The 19,286-nt window shown below is 39.8% G+C and overlaps 1 protein-coding gene across 2 annotated transcripts; it reads right to left on the bottom strand.

Annotated features, from left to right (window-relative positions):
* Window positions 1–12,433: 12,433 nt before the first annotated feature.
* Window positions 12,434–18,916, bottom strand: LOC149247061 (uncharacterized). 2 transcript variants are annotated; one of them, XM_089458114.1, is made up of 7 exons: window positions 18,361–18,916; window positions 17,341–18,252; window positions 15,946–17,240; window positions 14,493–15,228; window positions 13,649–13,749; window positions 13,231–13,537; window positions 12,434–13,020 (listed from the first exon to the last, which is right to left on the bottom strand). In XM_089458114.1, exons 3-6 carry the CDS (start codon window positions 17,227–17,229, stop codon window positions 13,430–13,432), a joined length of 2,229 nt encoding a protein of 742 aa, XP_089314240.1. In that variant the 5' UTR covers window positions 17,230–17,240; window positions 17,341–18,252; window positions 18,361–18,916; the 3' UTR covers window positions 12,434–13,020; window positions 13,231–13,429. The 2 variants fall into 2 exon arrangements, with proteins under 2 accessions (XP_089314240.1, XP_089314239.1); XM_089458113.1 differs by having other exon boundaries at window positions 17,561–18,252.
* Between the last annotated feature and the right edge of the window lie 370 nt (window positions 18,917–19,286).

The following is a 19,286-nucleotide window of genomic DNA, read 5'->3' as shown; positions in this document are numbered from 1 at the left end:
GAATTTATTTAAAAAGACAATTGTACAGTCTTCGGATGAAGGGGGGTACAAAAGTTGCAGAACATTTAAATGCTTTTAATACACTTATATGTCAATTATCAGACATGGAAGTTAAAATTCAGGAAGAAGACAAAGCTATAACCTTGTTGTGTTCTCTGCCCGAGTCGTGGGACCACTTCGTAACTTCAATCAGTTTGAGCACTGCTAATTCTTTGAAATTTGAATCAGTTGTGGGAGCTCTCTTATCTGAAGAAGTACGGAGGAAATCCAGTACTGAAACAACTGCACCAGAAGCCATGATAGCCAGAGGACGGTCAAAGGAGAGAGGAGAAAAAACAAGGGGGTCTTCCAGATCAAAATCAAAGGGAAAGAAGTGTAAGGCAAAATGTTGGCACTGCAATAAAATTGGACACCTCAAGAAACAGTGTTGGAAATGAAAAGACTCTGATAACCCAAAGAAAGAAGTAAATCAGGTTGATTCATGTATGATAGATGAAGTTTTATCTACAGAAGAATTATGTATGATAGATGAAACTTTACCTATATGTAATGTCTTTCAAGGTTTTGAAAGTTGGTTGAGACTCTGGGGCTTATCATCACGTGTCCACATAGAAATTGGTTTACTTCATATGAAGCTGTAAATGGTAGTTTTATGTTTATGGGTAATAATGTATCATGTCAGATTGTTGAGATGGGAAACATCAATATTAAAATGTATGATAACACAGTTAGAACATTAACTAGTGTTAGACATGTACTTGAATTGCAGAAAAAATTGATTTCTTTGGGAGTGTTGGATTCGTATGGTTATAAGTTTACATGTCAAAATGGAGTGTTGAAAGTCTCAAAACCCGCCCTAGTTGTTATGAAAGCAGAAAAGGTCTGAAATCTTTACAGAGTCGAAGGAAGTACTCAGGTCAGTGAAGCAGCGATTGTGTCAGAAAAATAAGAAGAAGGTACTCGCCTATGGCATCAACGATTGGGTCACATGAGCAAGAAAGGTCTTTCGGTACTGATGAACCGTAAATTACTTCCTGATTTGAAATCCTTGAAGTTGGATTTCTATAAACATTGTGTGTATGGAAAACAGTGTAAACAGAGGTTTAAAACTAAAAGTCATAATAGTAAAGAATTTTGGACTATATTTATTCTGATTTGTGGGGACCATCTCTTGTTGTATCATATGGAAGTGCTTTATATTTTTTAATGTTTATTGATGATTTTTCCCGTAAAGTTTGGGTCTTTATGCTGAAAAAGAAATTTGATGTATTCAATGTCTTTGAACAATTTAAAGCAATGATAGAAAAAAATAATAGGCAAATCAATTAAATGTTTAAAAACTAACAATGGTGGTGAATTTACTTCTCTAGAATTTGAGCAACACTGTAAGGATGAAGGAATTGTTAGACACAAAACTGTTGTTTATACTCAGCGAAATGGTGCTGCTGAACGTATGAATCAGAATCTTATGGAAAGAGCCAGAAGCATGATCAGCGACACTGACCTACAAAAGGAGTTGTGGGCAGAAGCAGTATCCACTGCTTGTTATTTAGTTAATAGATCACCTTTTGTAGCAATTAATTGTAAAATTCTTGAAAAAGTTTGGTCAGGTCAGTGTTGTGATTATTCACATTTAAGGATATTTGGTTGTGATGCCTATGCTCTTATTCCTAAAAATCAGCGTTCAAAATTAGATCCAAAATCAAAATGTTATGTCTTTGTTGGGTATGACCATGCAGTGAAAGGATACAAGTTGTGGGATCCTACGTCGCGGAAGATAGTCATTAGTAGAGATGTAACATTTGATGAATCTTCTCTTTTAAAATCAAATGTTGAAATAATTGAACATGAACAGGTATCGCCAAATCAACAAATTCAATTGGAGAATACCTTTTTTTGAAAGTCAAAAAGAAGGAGAGACTTGTGGAGGAAAAGGTGATGAAGAAACAAAGGAAGTTGGTGAAGTTTCTGAACCAGTTCAGCAACCAATCACTCTAAGAAGGTCTACAAGGAAAAGAAAAACCCCCAAAAGGTATGAAGATTTTACTTCAACTTTTGCTTTGATCACTGAAGATGGGGAACCTTCTTGTTATCAAGAAGTCGTAGATGATACGGATAGTGAAAAATGGAAAACGACCATGGAAAAAGAAATGGATTCCTTAGCCAAAAACAATACCTGGGATCTTGTAAAACTTCTTGAAGGGAGAAGTGTTGTTGGATGCAAATGGGTCTTCAAATTGAAACATAAAGTTGATGGAAGTATCGAAAGGTATAAGGCGAGACTGGTAGCAAAAAGGGTATTCTCAGGTTGAAGGTATTGATTTTCATGAGATTTTTTCACTAGTTGTAAAACTTGTTTCTATTCGTACTGTGTTGGCACTCACTGCATTACTTAACCTTGAGTTAGAACAGTTAGATGTTAAAACAGCTTTTTTACATGGTGAATTGGATGAAGAGATATATATGGAACAGCCAAAAGGTTTTGTACAAGGTCGCAACAGAAGATTAGTTTGCAAAGCTCAGGGAATCATTGTATGGTCTGAGGCAGTGTCCCAGGCAATGGTACAAGAAGTTTGACTCCTTTATGGTGAGCTAGAACTTTATTAGAAGTGAGTGTGATCATTGTGTATACTTCAAGAGTTTCAGTGGCATATTCATTATCTTAGTTTTGTATGTTAACGATATGTTCGTTGATGAGATCAACATGTTAAAGGCTCAGCTCTCTAAGACATTTGATATGAAGGATCTTGGAGCAGCAAAACATATCTTGGGCATGGAGATACAAGAGACAGGAAAAATGGTAAGCTTTGGTTATCACAGCAGAAGTGTGTGGAAAGAGTACTTGAAAAGTTCGGTATGAACAATGTGAAACTTGTTAATGTTCCATTAGCTTCCCATTTTAAGTTTTATTCGGTTTTGATTCCTAGAACTAAAGAAGAAAAGCAGTATATGTCTCATGTACCATATGCAAATGTTGTAGGCAACTTAATGTATGCGATGGTATCTACAAGACCTGACATTTCATATGTAGTTGGAGTTGTTAGCAGATTCATGGCAAATCCAGGTGAGGAACATTGGCGAGCAATGAAACGGGTGCTTCGGTATTTAAAAGTCACAAGTGATCATTGCATCATCTTTAATGGCAGTAAAGGAATAGTGTGCAAAGATGTGGATGTTGATTATGCAGGTGATTTGGACAAATTGAGATCTACTACAAGTTATGTCTTTACTCTTGCAGCTGGAGCAATTAGTTGGATGTCAAAGCTTCAAGAAACAGTTGCGTTGTCCACTACCGAAGAAGAATATATCGCTGCTTCAGATGCCAGTAAAGAAGCAATCTGGTTAAAGGGTCTACCTGATGAGATTGGAAGGACGCGGGAAAAAGTGAATGTACTATATGACAATCAGAGTGCTATTCACTTGGCTACAAATCTAACTTATCACAGCAAGACCAAGCACATTGATGTAAGGTATCATTTTCTGGGACATGTGATCGATGGTGGAAAATTAGCTCTCAAGAAGGTCCATACACGGGAGAATTGTGCAGACATATTCACGAAGCCAGTTACAGTAGAAAAGTTGCAATAGTGTTTAGCTTCTCTTGGCTTGCAGAAGAGATGATGAATGGGCATGGGCAAAGGATTAAAAAAATTGTTGTCAAAGTGGAGTTTGTTGAAATTTGACAACGAATTTCGTAAAATTGTGTAAAACTGTATTAGTTACTATTCAGTTAGTTTTATACCTGAAACAACGGTTATGTAATGGAGGAGGCTCTTATAAACTGATGAATGCCCGAACTATTGTATGAAGGAGAATCATTGTTGATTTAATAAAGAATCCAATCCCTTGCCCCGTGGAGGTTTCCTTGACACCCTGTCAAGGTTTTACCATGTAAAATCTTGTGTGTTTACTTGTGTGATTGTATTCGGTTTCATTTCTTTCTTGTTTAAATTAACCTCTCAAAACTACATACACTGTGAAGTGATGGAAGATTTAAAAAACAAAAAGAAAATACTTGAATTATTCCACCCTGATTACAATCTACACAATATCTGATTGAGTGAATCCAGTTGCAAATGAGTAGAATAAAACTTTGTGAAGCAATTGTGAGGTGGTTTTATAGATTTCTGGTGTTGAATTTGATTAGAAAGGAGGATTAACATGGATTGATTTTTTTCCAAATTCAAATGTGTGTTGTGCGTTGATTTGTATGTCATCCAATAGTTGATAAACACTTCTAGTTGATCCATGTGATTTCCTTTGCATTTTCTTGTGTTTAATTCTTGAATCTGGTGTGTTAGTGCCATTTATTGCCTTGAGCAAGTTGCATTGATGAACATATATGCAGTTATGGCCGACACATACATTCTTTATTCTTGTGCAGGTAGCAATGAACTTTGGGCATAGCTACTCCAGTTTATAGTTATTGGGGTTGGTCTAATGTGATATGTGTCATGTTGGATAGTATGGGAGGCCAATAGTTGCTTGTTAATTTTGTCTTGTCTTATAAAACAGATCTGGAGGTACTTCAGCCAGTATGTCTAGTCAAATTGTCATAGTAAAAGCGAGTGATGGACAGTTGTAAGCCCAATGAATATATAGACCAATTTTAAACATATTTGAATAACTTATATAACTTAATATTATCTATTTATGTTTTAATTATGAATGTTTTTTTGTCATGTTTCGCTGACTATGTGAATCAAGTACTATAACAACTACTAGTCCTTCACAGCAATAGAAGTCTCTCCCCTACCAAGGTTATCATATTGTCAATTCTTTTGGTGCGGTCAGAGCATAAATGATCAGCCCGGTTATCATATTGTCAATTCTTTTGGTGCGATCTAGGCATAAAGGCATAAACAGTGAACGCGATGTAAAGTACTTTGCGCACGGTTTAGTGAAGTCCAAAATTGTCGCACTTCGCCACGTTCCGACCACTTATTTAAGAACTAACTACAGGTGGTATATGGAGATCATTGCATAATAAGATGCAAACTCTTTGAACCAATCAAATAGCTAAAAATATATATATATATAATTAAAATATCTTGAAAATAAATTAATTTGATTTATAATGTTAACTTTATCAATTTGTTTTTAATTTTTAGTCAAACAGTCCATTAATCCATGGTCAACTCATAAATGCATAATAAGAATAATAAATCAACTACAGGAGGCTAGTCTTGTATAAGCTAACCAAAAATAAGCGTTGAAATGCTTATCAGGAAATTTCTTTTATATAATAAAATAAACTTCGAAATTTGAAATTTGCTAGATCTTTTTACTTGGGGCAAAAAAATTCATCTAACCATATAATCACAATATAAACATGATTGGAATTTATCTTAATCATAAAAATGAAAAATATACTATCATTCAAGGAAAATAGAGGATTTTCATTATGAGACTTTGGCGTGACCCTTGCCTTCAGTTGCAGGTAGAGGCTTTGCAAAAACAGATGACCCTTCTGCACACCTCTGTTTGATCCCTCCTGCATCAACTGTGGAATTTGCATGTAAAGTATGTTAACTCCACCTACCTTTGACCTTTGTCAACCAGACCTCCTGAGAAGATGTGTCATCTTCTTGTAGCACTGATTGAACCTGAGGTTTAATATCAAGAGCCCTACTGTCACAGGTTCTTCCATTGGTTGTTGTTTTGACTTGTTTTACATTTGGGCTTTTGCTAACTAATTTTGATTGCCGACATGAAACCTATCAACATATCGTCCCTTCAATCTCCAATTTCCAACTGACAATCTACCACACTCAGAATGCATTCCCCTTGTTACATGACTACGACTGTGGGAATCTATTGTTCTCCTTTCCAACACCTTTGCCCCCATCACAATTACTCCAAACCCCAGAAGTCCCACCTGCAACTAATCCCACAACAACACTCGTTTGTGACTGTGCCCAAGGCCTTTGGCCAGCGTTGCTGCTTTTCATACTACCCTGAACATCAACGCTCCTATCTTGACCCCGATCCTGGTCCCTATAACAATCATGTTCTAGTCTCTAACAACTACCATGCCTTTGAAAAGAATCCTTTTCTCTACTTCCCACTTTCATGGAACCCCCTTGATAGCTCTAAACCATCCCCATTGCATTCTGTTTGAACAGTTTGTTGAAGCTGCTTTCCCCGTCGACCTTCTCCCCCATTGAATACTCTTGAATTACTTCAAATCTTTTTGGCTTTTCTCCATTGAGAGCTTCTCAGAAATCCCGTTGTTCTCATAGAGCCCAGGGCTTGGAACCTGCTCTGTCCTAATTCCTATCACCATCCAGGCTCCTACCTAAATGCTTGCCATTGATGACTGCAAGCTCCCTTCAAACGCCATTGATTTCAACCCTTTCAGGCACGAAATCACCATCCCCACTAGCCATTGAAGACTTCTCAGAAATCATGTTGTGCTCATACAGCCCAAGGCTTGGAACCCACCCTGTCATAATTCCTATCACCATCTGGGCTCCCACCTAAATGCTTGCCATTGATGACTGTAAACTCCCTCCATACGCCATTGATTTCGACCCTATCAGGCACCAAATCATCATCCCCACTAGCCATAAAGTAACCTGAATTAAGACACTGACCAAATCATCCTTCCCCATCTCAAATCTTCCCATGTTATTACTATTCCCTAATCATTGTCATGACAATGAGAGTTTAAATACTTTCCATCATTCAAGCCCTTGTTAACCAGGGGGAAGGTCGATAGGGAATGAAGCAAATTCAGCAAAACATTCATACAAAAGTGCAATGGCAGTGATTTGCCTATATCAAAGAAGTTCCATGAAGGTCAGAAGGAGAGGAAGGATTCTTATCAACAGCCTGGTAGTCATGAGAGATTGGAACATGATCCTCATAGGGACTAGGCTCATGGTCAAGATAGGAGCCTTGATCAGCAGGGAAGTATGAAAAGCAGCAAAGGTGGCAAAGGTATAGGGCACAGTCACAAACCAGTGGTTGTTGTGGTATTGGGTGTAGGTGAGAATTCTGCAGTTTTGAGTAATTTTGATGGGCACAGGGTGTTGGAGAGGAAATATTTGGTTTCCCACGATCCGAGTCATTAACAGAAAGCATCCATTCTAAGCATAGTAAATTTCAATCTGGAAGGAGAGCAGAGGAACAAACCATAAATAGTCTTTGTGAGGGGCATTAAAACTAGCTAGCGAAGGACCAACTAGGGGACAAGTTAAAACAGTGACTGACAGAAGAAGACCCTCTAACAGTATGGATCCTGATATGAAAGCTCTATTAATCGGTGCTGCAACAAGATGATCTACCTTCTCAAGCAGTCTAGTTGACAAAGATGAAGGTTAAGGTAGATGGAGTAACACACAATGGCCATGTAAATTCCACAGGGAATTCAAGGAGTGGTTGTCCAGAAGGCTCGTCTATACCTGCAAAGCCTCCACTTGCAACTCTAAAGGAAGGGGACAACACCAAAGACTTATTCTTAGCCTTGCTGAATTATCAGCTGTTGAAAACTAGCAAGAGCAAGTGGTAGTCAGCCCGGAGTCCAATTTTCCATTCTGGACAGCCTTGGTAAAACAAATGTTGCGGAAAATGGAATTTCTCGAAACTGAAAACAAGTAGCTCCGTTCAAAAATACACACCCTCTTTGGCAGAGTTTCAGAAGTGGAGGGCAATAATTTCTCCCTTAAGAATATGTTATATGAAACTAAAGAACAGGAAATTCTCCATCCTCCAAATGGTGCACTGCATGCAGAAATCCTTGACCTTAAAAGCAAGAAGAAATCTGATCCCAACAAAAGCCACTTTCAAACAAGAAATGGAGACACACATCAATTCTTGGGTACAAGTGGTTCGAGGGAAGGATAAAACTCCTACCCCTCTTGCAACAGTTGAGAAGGTGATGCAAGCAAAACTTGGGGAAGAATGCAACAGACAGACAAGAGAATTGAATCTCAAGGTGAGAGGTCTCCCTTTACCCCACCCCTCACCAGATCCTATGGAAGTGGGGGCCAGGTTCCTTGGGGACACCCTTAGCCTCCCCGATATAGCTTTGGACAAAGCTTCACTGGGCTATGACTCCACTATCTTCCTCAGGTTTTGGACTACATTCGACCGACTCTGCGCCCTTAGGGCTAAGCGGAAGTTGTTTTCTCTTCCCAACAGGATTTTCTTGGACGAGGACCTCACTCGAGCACAAGTTGTGGAACTTAAACAATCCAGAGAACAAGTTATGGCAGCACGACAAGCAAGGAAATGGGCAGTTATCAGGAATCTCTGGGTAGTCATTCGGGACTCCTTCCCACCTGGGTGGAAACCCCGAACTGGAGGTTCCAAATGATGGGCCCGCTTGGGGAGGCGACAGGGTACAAGAATTTCTATCCATTGTTGGAATGGCAATGGATCTTTCTGGTCATCGTCAGGACTCTTGTATGATGCTCTCGAATCAACAGACATCCTCTTCGTGACCGAGACTCATGCGAGCCCTGTTCGACCCCTCCCAGATATTGCAAGTTACCATTGGATCTCAATTTGCAGGCAGGAGACAAGGAGCTCAGGAGGGGTCAGAGGATCAGGTGGAGTTGCTTGTTTGGCTAGTGACTCACTCCGGAACAGGGTATCTTTGGTAGCCAAAGATGAGTTTGCCAGGTTTATGTGGATTCGGATTAGCATCAAAGTCTCTCCTCCGAGGGACATCTACATTGCAGTTTGTTACTTCCCCCCAGCCTCTTCACCATTTGTTGTCCATAATGGCTCAAATGGGGATCCCTTTATAGACTTGTACACCGACATCACCCGGTATTGTGTTGTTGGGGAAGTCATCCTCCTAGGTGACTTCAATGCTCGCACTAGAGATCTCCAGATCCCTCTCCACGACTGATCAGAGGATGTATTTTGTACTCAAGGGATAGATCCAGATTCAATAGGGCTTCACTGGATGTCAGATGATGCTTTAGGGCCCATTACAGTTTATGGTAAACATCTATTGCAGTTGGGGGAATCTCAAGAGTTGTTGATTCTAAATGGTCTCCCTTGTTTCCCAGACTCTCGCTTTTTCACTTGTCGACCATATGGCGGGGGTGCGAGTGTAGTTGATTATGTATTCGCTAGCCATAAATTGCTCTCTTTTATTCGCCATCTCTCAGTCTCCCCCATCCCCCTTGCTGATCATGCACTTATTTCCTTCTCTCTCCAGTTTGACCTTCCCCTTCCACTCCATCCCTCCCCTCGGGGCCCACCCCGAACTACCTTTCGATTTGACAAAGGAGACCCTAAACGCAAGATACTCCCATCGAAAACCCAGTTCTCCTTGCTTGACTCTGCTTCCACTAAATACACCTGTCTTTCAGTTGCCATTTGGGAAGCAACACTCAAATCCTTCCCCCACTTCGCTCGTTCCACTTCCATCTCCCCTAAAGTTGGATCTTGCCCCATGAACAAATGGTACGATGATGAATGCAAGACTCTACATCGAGAACTTCGATATGCTTTCACCCACTCTCAACCCTCCTACTCCGAACTCAAAGCTTCTTATCGTCATCTCCTTCGTCACAAGAAACGACTCTTTGTCTCCCATAGAAGATAGGAACTTTCTACTCTCCTTGTCCATTCCCCTAAACAATTCTGGCGTACCATCCTTCCCTGACGATCCCCTATTCCACTTGACCTCGACCCTACATCCATGTTCTCTCACACTTCCAACCTTTATGATATTCCCGGGCAGGCCCAAATTCATGTTACCTCCCCACCCTCTTCTTGTTATCTATTCTCAGACAAAGATATTAGAGAGGCCATTTGGGTGATGAATAGCAACAAAGCAGCCGATGAGGAAGGCTACCAAGCAGAGTTCTTTAAGCATGGTTTCCGTGCTTTGGTTAGCTACTTGGCTGATCTCTTCAACCATGTAGTTCGTGAAGGTTTTCCACCGACATGGGCACACCACATCATCCATCTGATCCACAAATCAGGTTCCAACTCAAATCCCAATAACTACAAAATGATCATGGTGGGTCACACATTCTCGAAGTTGTATGCTACTGTTCTACATAGGAAGCTCTCCAGTGACCTTGAGCAGAGACAACTCAGAGCTAGGGGACAGGCAAGTTTTTGACTGGATCATCAGACCATTGACCACATTTTCACCCTTCGCGTCGTGATTGAGGAGGCACGACACTGCTCTTCGAAAGTCTACTGTTGTTTCGTAGATTTTCGGAAAGCTTTTGACTTTGTTCCGAGGGAGGCCTTGCTCCAGAGACTCAAAGATATTGGCATTTCTGCAACCCTATTGACCGCTATTATGCACCTATATGAGTCCGTTCTTGGTCATCTTCACGCAGCCCATGGGATATCTGATTTCATTCGAAGCACTATTGGGGTTAAACAGGGTTGTCCAATGTCCCCTACCCTGTTTGGGATTTATATTGATTTCATTCGAAGCACTATTGGGGTTAAACAGTGTTGTCCACGGTCCCCTACCTTGTTTGGGATTTATATTGATGAGTTGGAAGCATTTCTACACGAGCATATCCAGGACACTGATGGTTGCCTTTTTCACCAGGTTCTGATATCTATTCTGCTCTTTGCTGACGACGTGGTCCTCCTCTCCTCATCCCCAGAAGGATTACAGAGGTCGCTGGATGTCTTAGCTATGTTCTGTGACCATCGACAGGTGACGGTCAACTTGGGTAAAACCAAGGTTATGATCTTCAATGGGGTGAGGAAAACCTCAGACCTTCACTTTCTATTCAAAGGGGAGGAGATTGAGATCACCAGCAGGTATACTTACTTGGGGGTGCAATTTTCAGATCCCTGCTTCAGTTTGCGACCAGCACTTTAGCCTCGGATCCACAAAGGATATGGATTCTTAGCCCTTCTTGAGAGACAGTGCTTTCGACATCACTTCCAAGACATCTCGTCTAATATGAGCCTCATGGACACCTTGATTCGTCCCACTGTTCTATATGGCTCAGAGATTTGGGGACCGTCTTTACTTGAGTCAGACTGTGCTTTAGCTGAGAGAGTCCAGATTCTTCTTCTCCAACGCATCATTAGGTGCAAACTGACAGTGTCGCAGCACATCATCCTTGCATAGTTTGGAGCTCAACCCTTTCGGCTTGAGACGGTCTTCAGATTGGTTTCATTCTTGCATCGTGTCCAGGGCTTGGCAAACTCGATAAAGAGTAGGGATCGTTATCCTTACTTGGCATATTTCTCTTTTGAGACTATTGCCCGTTCTACCCCCTCAGGCCGAGCCAAATGTTGGTTTACAGGGGTGTCAAACCTCTTAGAGTCAGTGGGAATTCAGTTGGATCGTTTCCCTCCTTTCTGATATTCCTTAGATGCTCCTGGTCACCTTTTACCTACTAAACAAGAGCTAAACAAGGTCATCAGGTAGGACATCTACAGGCAGTTCGTCGAGGTCACCTGGGTCAATCCTCCAAAATGGTTGCACCCAAAGATGGCCGTATATGTTGAGCACTTCTTGGAGTTGAGAGATGGGCTCATTGTTCGACATGGGCTCATTGTTCGACCCCACTATACATTTCACCACTGGATGCATGCTCTTCACATTCCTCTAGGCCAGTATAGGGTAGGTTCTCATAGACTTCGGGTAGAGACAAACCACCAGGTGGATAGACTAGACAGACTCTGCCAGGTATGTCATTTACAGGAAGTGGAGACCAAGGTGCACCTGATCCTTGGATGCCCTGTCTACTACGTGATCAGAGGAAGGTTTCATTGCTTGTTCAAAGATTCTCGGACCGTCGTCGACTTTTTCAGGTACCTCGATCAGAGATGTTTAGCCCTATATATGTTGATACCAATACGTATCCAGACTCCAAATCAGTGAGGATCTGTGGGACCTCACCCTGCTACACGAGATCTCAACAGCAGTTCCGTCTCAGATCCATTCCTAGGAGACAAACTAGGTCCTCCAGCGTTCAGCAGCGTGTGAACCCCCCCAGGACACGATTTAGTGGACAGTTTACACTTGCCATCGGCTCTTCACCGGGCCAACAGACATTGTTGAGTTTCTTCAGCATTATTCATTCAGCCTCAGATGTTAGGAGAGATGTGTCTGATCCTCAGACCTATTAGGTCTTGGGTCTTCTCCGCTGGAGCCAGATGTTGATTTACTTCATGCATTGTATCTTTTATAGGAGACCATTTGGTTCTCCCGCTTTGTATATACATCTGTGTATTCAACAGTCCCTTTGACCTACTTTGTGGTCATTAGTTGGACATAAATATAATTATCTTATCTTATCTTATCTTATATTTGTTCCCTGCCCTCTTTCCGTTCAATGTTAGTACTAACATAATGAAAAACATTTTGGATGGAATTGAACTACATAACAAACATTAATGCAAAAAATATTCAATAACAGGAAATCTCATTTGCAAGATAATACACTGCTTCCATATTTTTCCTCCCGTTGATCAAATCCAGCCACTAACATCTTGATGCCTTAATCTCCAATCTTTCTCGTATATTGATTTTTTAATCTCATACATAAAAATAATTCTTTAGATACACAATTGTGCCCAACTCAGCTCCCCTTGTATGTTTAAGATTATACATATTATGCAACCTTGGAAATGATGATAACACAGAACACCTTACCCTCTCACCCTCCTACATCATTCAGCTCCCCTTGTATGTTTAAGATTATACATATTATGCAACCTTGGAAATGATGATAACACAGAACACCTTACCCTCTCACCCTCCTACATCTTTAATGATTCAGGGACATATATATCAAAATCATTAATGCCAAATACACCAAAACATATGCCAACTTTAGAAAAGTGACATCTGAACAAGTGCTGTGCATCTGTATGCTTGAGAGTACAGACAAAACACAGCAACGGAATTCTGCATTACTGATGAGTGTAAACAGGATAAATGAATGTTACACATCATGTATAGCACGGTAGCATTGAAGACTGCATAGAGGGAGATTAGTTCTGGAGTCTCTATATTTATATGTATTGTTACATGATGTCCCAACACATTTCTCACGAGGTGGAGGGTACCTACAATGACAATAAATGATAGAAAAAAAAAGAAGAACAAATCAGCTACATTGGAAGCACTTCAAAACAAAGTGAAATCCATGTGAAGCAACTTAAGAGAAGTTCAAAAACAAAATAATTGCTGACAATTACTAATAATAACTCAAGATTAGTAACAGAACATAATTGCCAACACCATAAAATTTTTCATAAAATGAATAAAAATCTAACCTGCATGGGTTATTGAATATGCTTGGAAGCCCCATATTTTCAGAAAATGTAACAACTGTGCCAGATGGTCCCATAACCCATCTCACACCATTCAATGCAAACAACATAGCACTAGCAGCCTTCTTCTGTAGTCATAGAATGTGACTTAATACTAGAAATAAAAGATAAAAGAACAAGAAAAACAACCACCTCCCAACACTTAAGGACTGTAAATCACCTGTTCCATTGCATCTCTTTGTCTCTGTATATTATCTCCTCGTTTCTTCTTTGAAGGGTCCTTATCCAGAATCTTCTTGATAGCTTCAGCCTATGATACAAAACCACAAATGAAATTAATTACATTCAATTCTTTAAATAAATTTCCTCTGAGAAACACATCCAATATAAAATCCCAGGAAACCTACACAGCTATGCATACCTGAGCTTCTTTTTCAGCCTTCTCTAATTGCATCTTGCGTCTTTGTGCTGCTTCTGTTTTCTTCATCTGCTGTTCCACCTCCAATAATTTTTCCTTCCTTCCTGTCAAGTAAAAGACTATAAGTTAGTCAAACTGCAAGAGATGCCTTTACAATGCCTTCATGAACTCATGTCTATGCTTATATGTGTTATAACTTATGATAACTACATCAAAACAAAACAACATTTCACCTTCACAAGAAAAAATTATATCGGAACTCTTGATAACTGATAGCTCAACACTTTAACAATGATAATAACAGTTTACAGAATCTACTGTTAATAACAAATTCTAATCAGTAAAAACAATATGCAGTTGTAACTAGAGAAAGAAATTACGAGAATATATATACCAACTATTCTAGACATGTAAAATATATCCATCAATTCTGCATATAGGGTTAACAAAAGATGTGAATAAACCTAAAGGCTAACAAGAAGTCTGAAATTTGTGAAGCATAAAAAGATGTTAAGACTGAATGTAATCATGTAAATCATGTAAATGCAAGAGACATGCAATCACGTACATGCAAGAAACATGGTATCTAAAACTATCTAAAAATTTCAACAATTTTGGGAGTGAACTTAGGGAATTCAAGTAAACACTACAGAAATTGAAAGATAAATAACAAAAATAGTGTCTCTTTCATGGTTTATCATCATTGACTTGTGTTGTCCTAATGATGCTGAAACAATACACAGCTGGCTAAAAATTGTTTTGCTTCCATTCAGGTAATTCCTTGCAATGAAAAATGCATATATGATTATAAACATGGCAAGGTCAAGTGCATAGCATGAGGGCCTACTTCTCTGACTGGTCTGAGGTAATCCTTCTGGAAATTCAATCAGATTTGCTCCTACTTCTGATCCAGCATCCTTGCATGACTGCATAGTCCTTTGCCGTGCAGTAAGAGTAACATCCTTGTTATCATCAGCGGTTGAATTTCCAACTCCTTTTCTTTTGCTCCTCTTCATTACTACTCCAAGATCAATATGAGTCTTTTCCACATCTTCATCACCCAATGGGGCAGCTTCTTCAGCATCATCACAATAAATTTGTTCTGAATCAGTTTGATAATTTGACTTCTTCCTTTTTCTTTTATGCTGCTGCACTTCATCATCCACTTCATATTCTGTATTCAGCATGCGCTTCTTAGGTATCCTTGAACTTCGGCACTGAAGTGCTTTACATTCCTCATCTTCATCATACTCGCTATTTCGATTACATTTCTTCATGCTCCTTGAGCTTTTATTCTGCAATGCTTTCTCTGCATCATCATCCACATAATGTTCACCATCCAGTCTACATTTTTTAGGTATCCTTAAGCTCTTGCAAATAGGTTGGTTCGTTACAACATTGGCAGTCAGTTTGACCTGCTTTGCAAGCCTAACTTCATCTACAAGTTGGCCCTTTTTGTCCTCTTCGGCAGGATGAATATCCATCTTTGCCATAGATGCCCATTTATTAACTTCATATTTTTTCTTAGGTGCTTCTTGTATTTCCACACTTTCATAAAAGTCATCTTCATCATCCGAATTTTCCTGCACATCAAGTTTCAAGGAGTCAAATCAAGCCATGCAGTGCCATATAATACATAGCATGAAATTCAACTCTGCCATATGTCCATCAACACTCTTCCAGCACAGGTTGAGAAGGTAAAAATGATATCTCCGCTATGGACTTGTTGCCATAAGGTTTACAAAAAAATGCCTAACAAGAATAGCAAAGTTCTACAGGAACAAGTCAAATAGAGAAGAGAGAAGACATTTTACGAAAGCATATGTGGAAATGGGGGAAGTACTGAATAAACTGAATTTGTAAATCCATTGACCTCAAGTGACCAAAATGTAACAGCATGTAACCCACAGAAATACCACATACGAAAATTTAAATGCTTGACATATCTATAAAAGATAATAAAGGAAATTTCACATGCATTTTTCGATGTTAGTAGGAATCTTTATTCAAGAAATGAACGAGTGTAGATATATGACATAAAAGATAAAATCACCTCATTTGACCAAAGTTTTCTTAAATGGGAAGAGCAGGTTGATACAACAAGGAGATGATACGGTAGTCAGAAAGACAGTAATAAACGATAAAACCATAGCCCAGTGTAAAAACAATTTTTTAATGCATATTAACTAAAGAATTTAATCCACCATAGTTTTCAAGTAGTGACAAATTCAATATAATAACCATGAAATCATAATTAAACTCCATATAAAAATTTTATAAACAAAATGTCTAAAATATACCTCAAGAATAAGTCTTTTGCGCCGTCCCCGGCCTTCAATTGGAAGTGGAGGCTTTGCAGATACAGATGAGCCTTCTACGCACCTCTTTTGGATCCCTGCTGCATTACCTGTGGAATTTGCATGGGCAGTATTTGTAACTCCACCTACCTTAAGGTTCACCTTTGTCAATCGGATATCTTGAGAAGTTAGATCATATTGTTGTACCACTGATTTAACACGAGATTTCATATCAGAGTTCCTACTGTCAGAGGTTCTTCCATCAGTCGCTGTGTTGACTTGTGCTCCATTTGGGACTTCGCTAGCTAGTTTTGAATGTTCCACATTAACACTATCAATAGTTTGTACCTCTGCCCTCCAACTTCCATCTGGCAATCCCCCATTCTCAGAATGCATTCCTTCTGTTACATGACTAGGATTGTGCGGATCCAAAGAGCTCCTCTCCAACATCTTGCCCCCATCACAATTACTCCAACCGCAAGAAGTTCCACCTGCACCCAATCCTACAACAGCTTTGCTGCTTTTCATACTGCCCAGCACATCAAGGCTCCTATCTCGACGCTGATCCTGGTCGCTATGATCGTCGCTATGGCGATCATGTTCCAGTCTCTCATGACTGCCATGACTTTGATAAGAATGCTTTCTCTCCTTGCGACCTTCATGGAACCCAGTCGATGGATCCAAATAATCACCATTGCACTTCCGTTTGAATGTTTTACTGAATCTGCCTTTTTCCCTCGCGACCTTCTCCGCGGTTGAATACTCCTGAGACTCCTTGATGCTTTTCTCCCGGGAAAACTTCTCAGAACTCGCATAATCCTGGGGTTTCGACCCTCCTCGGTCATAATTCCTATCACCGTTCAGGCTCCCACCTAAATGCTTTCCATTGAGGTCTGCAATCTCCCTTCGAACCTCTTTGATTTCATCCCTTTCGGACATCGAATCATCATACCGACTGGACATACTGTAACCAGATTTAAGAATCCGACCCAAATCGACATTATCCATCTCAAATCTTCCTATGCAATTACTTTTACCAAATCTTCTTTTATTATCATCAACGTGAAAATGAGAATTTAAATACTTGCCGCTTGCATCGATCAAGTCCTTGTCACTGTTCACAACGCTTTGAAGATCCAAGGGAAGGTAAGCCGACGGTGAAGAATGACCTTGTTCATTAAGAAACGAGGTATGTGATTCTCCCGAGTTCGGCCTTCTCGACAAAGATGTTCGCGGCTTCCTTACGCCTTTCACGGCATTGAAATACAGCCGCTCGGCCGTCTCCATGCCCGCGTCCCCTGCAACAAAATCACCAGCAAACCTTAAAAACTCAACAATAAAGCCCATATATATTAAGTAAACTCTGCAAACCCTCAGGAACCAGAATACAAAACATACCGATGTCAATCACAAAATTGCCGGAAGAGCCTGACAAATAAAATAACAAAATAAACCAAATGGCGAAACCCTCGAAGACTCCTAAACCCTTGAAACCTTAGACACTATTAAATAGCAAACCCCGAAGCCAGTATAATTAATAGCATGATAAACATGTAGAGAGACGAAGAGAGAGAGCGAGGCACAGAGAATAAAACGTAAAGGGGATTGCCATGTATACCCTTTAGAAGACGGGCATATGGAAAGAATCCCCCCTTAAGATCACATTAGTTATTAAGGGGGTCTATGTGTGTATGACTGCCTGCCTGGCTATCTTTTGAGCCCCTGGTAAACTGTAAACGGGGTCATAATACCACCATCTATTGTTTGTCTTGTCTTGGATTATCGTTGTCTTAGTTTCTCGGAAAATCCGGTCTCAATTCTTGCAAGGATAATGAGGATTCGTTAGTAATTCTTGGTAAGAAGCAGCATTGCGGAGGGGCCAAATGCCCCACGAAATCCTTACTACAAGAAATATCGACGACAATTCTTCAACTTCTTGCCCCACTAAAGCTAAATCAAATCCCGAAACGCCTCTTAAATGGCATCGAAGCCCTGACCTCAAATCCTAATCCAGTCATTTCGCGCCCAGAGGAGCCAGGCTTCGAACCTCGGGTTTAATAGAATGGGTAAATTTGTAGGCAAGTCCTGCTCTCTATTCTTATTCTCATTTTTTTTTCCTGGATTTTCGGTGCCTGTTCTTTTGATTTCGAGTTTTTCTTCGAAGCCACAGCAGAGCCAAATGAATCTGTAAAGAGTCTAAACAAGATAAGATGCTCATCATTTCTTTTTTCAGTTTTCTTTCCTGCATTTTCGGTGCCTTCTCTATTTGTTTCGAGCTCTTCTTCGAAGCCACAGCAGAGCCAAATGCATCTGTAAAGAGTACAAACAACATAAGATGCTAAACATTTTTGTTTGGTATAAAAATTTAAAAAATAAAAATAAAAAACCTAATCTAGAATGCTTGATTGTAGGACTTACTATATATTGCAGAGTATGAGACTCTGCAAAAGCACATTATGAACATGATTGGAGATTCAAAACATTTGCTCAGTGTAACTTGAAAGTAGCAGAGACATGTGAGGGCTTGAATGCCTCGTAAGAACACAGACTATTGCAAATATCTCGCAGCAGCAAATGATTTGCATTGATGTACCAATTGCTTATGGTTCCCTGATCATGCAGCTTAGTTGTCTGAAATCTTGAACGGTTGACAGCACAATATGCAAAAGTTGTTTCTGTGCAAGATTTTCTCACATGTCATGTTGGTGCAGCATATAGCTTGTCATGGAGACATTCCTTTATGCAGAAGTTGTTTTTGTGCAAGATTTTCTCACATGTCATGTTGGTGCAGCATATAGCTTGTCATGGAGACATTCCTTTATAGGTCTGCAAGCATAACACATCATGCTTTACTACTTCAAGCCCCTATCAAGCACAGTGATTCCCACTGGTTTTCTGTCCGTAAGGCCTTCATGTATAGAAGGGCAAGCACATGACCTGGAGAAGGATAACATGCATATGGTGAGAGGAGCTCAAAGTAGGTCAGAATTTATAATTGTAAAAGTAGAGAGGGCATATTTTTTTATTGAGAAGTTTGAAGGTAAAAAAAAAAAGTGAAGTGATGAAGTCAATATGGTGAGAGGAACTCAAAGTAGGTGAGAATTTATAGTTGAGTTTGATAGGCTTTTCCACCTTTTGAAAAAAAAAAAAAAGTGAAGTGATCAAGTCAATATGGTGAGAGGAACTCAAAGTAGGTGAGAATTTATAGTTGTAAAAGTAGAGGGTCAATTTGGTGAGAGGAACTCAAAGTAGGTGAGAATTTATAGTTGTAAAAGTAGAGGGCATATTTTTATTGAGTAGATTGAAGGTAAAAAAAAAATTAAAGTGATCAAGGTTATGATGAC

This window comes from Pinus tabuliformis, chromosome 7, assembly GCF_031772625.1.
Source record: "Pinus tabuliformis cultivar Carrire ecotype Pingquan chromosome 7, CPIR1, whole genome shotgun sequence".
In the NCBI taxonomy this organism is placed as follows: domain Eukaryota; kingdom Viridiplantae; phylum Streptophyta; class Pinopsida; order Pinales; family Pinaceae; genus Pinus; species Pinus tabuliformis.
This window is presented reverse-complemented; position numbering and strand designations above follow the sequence as displayed.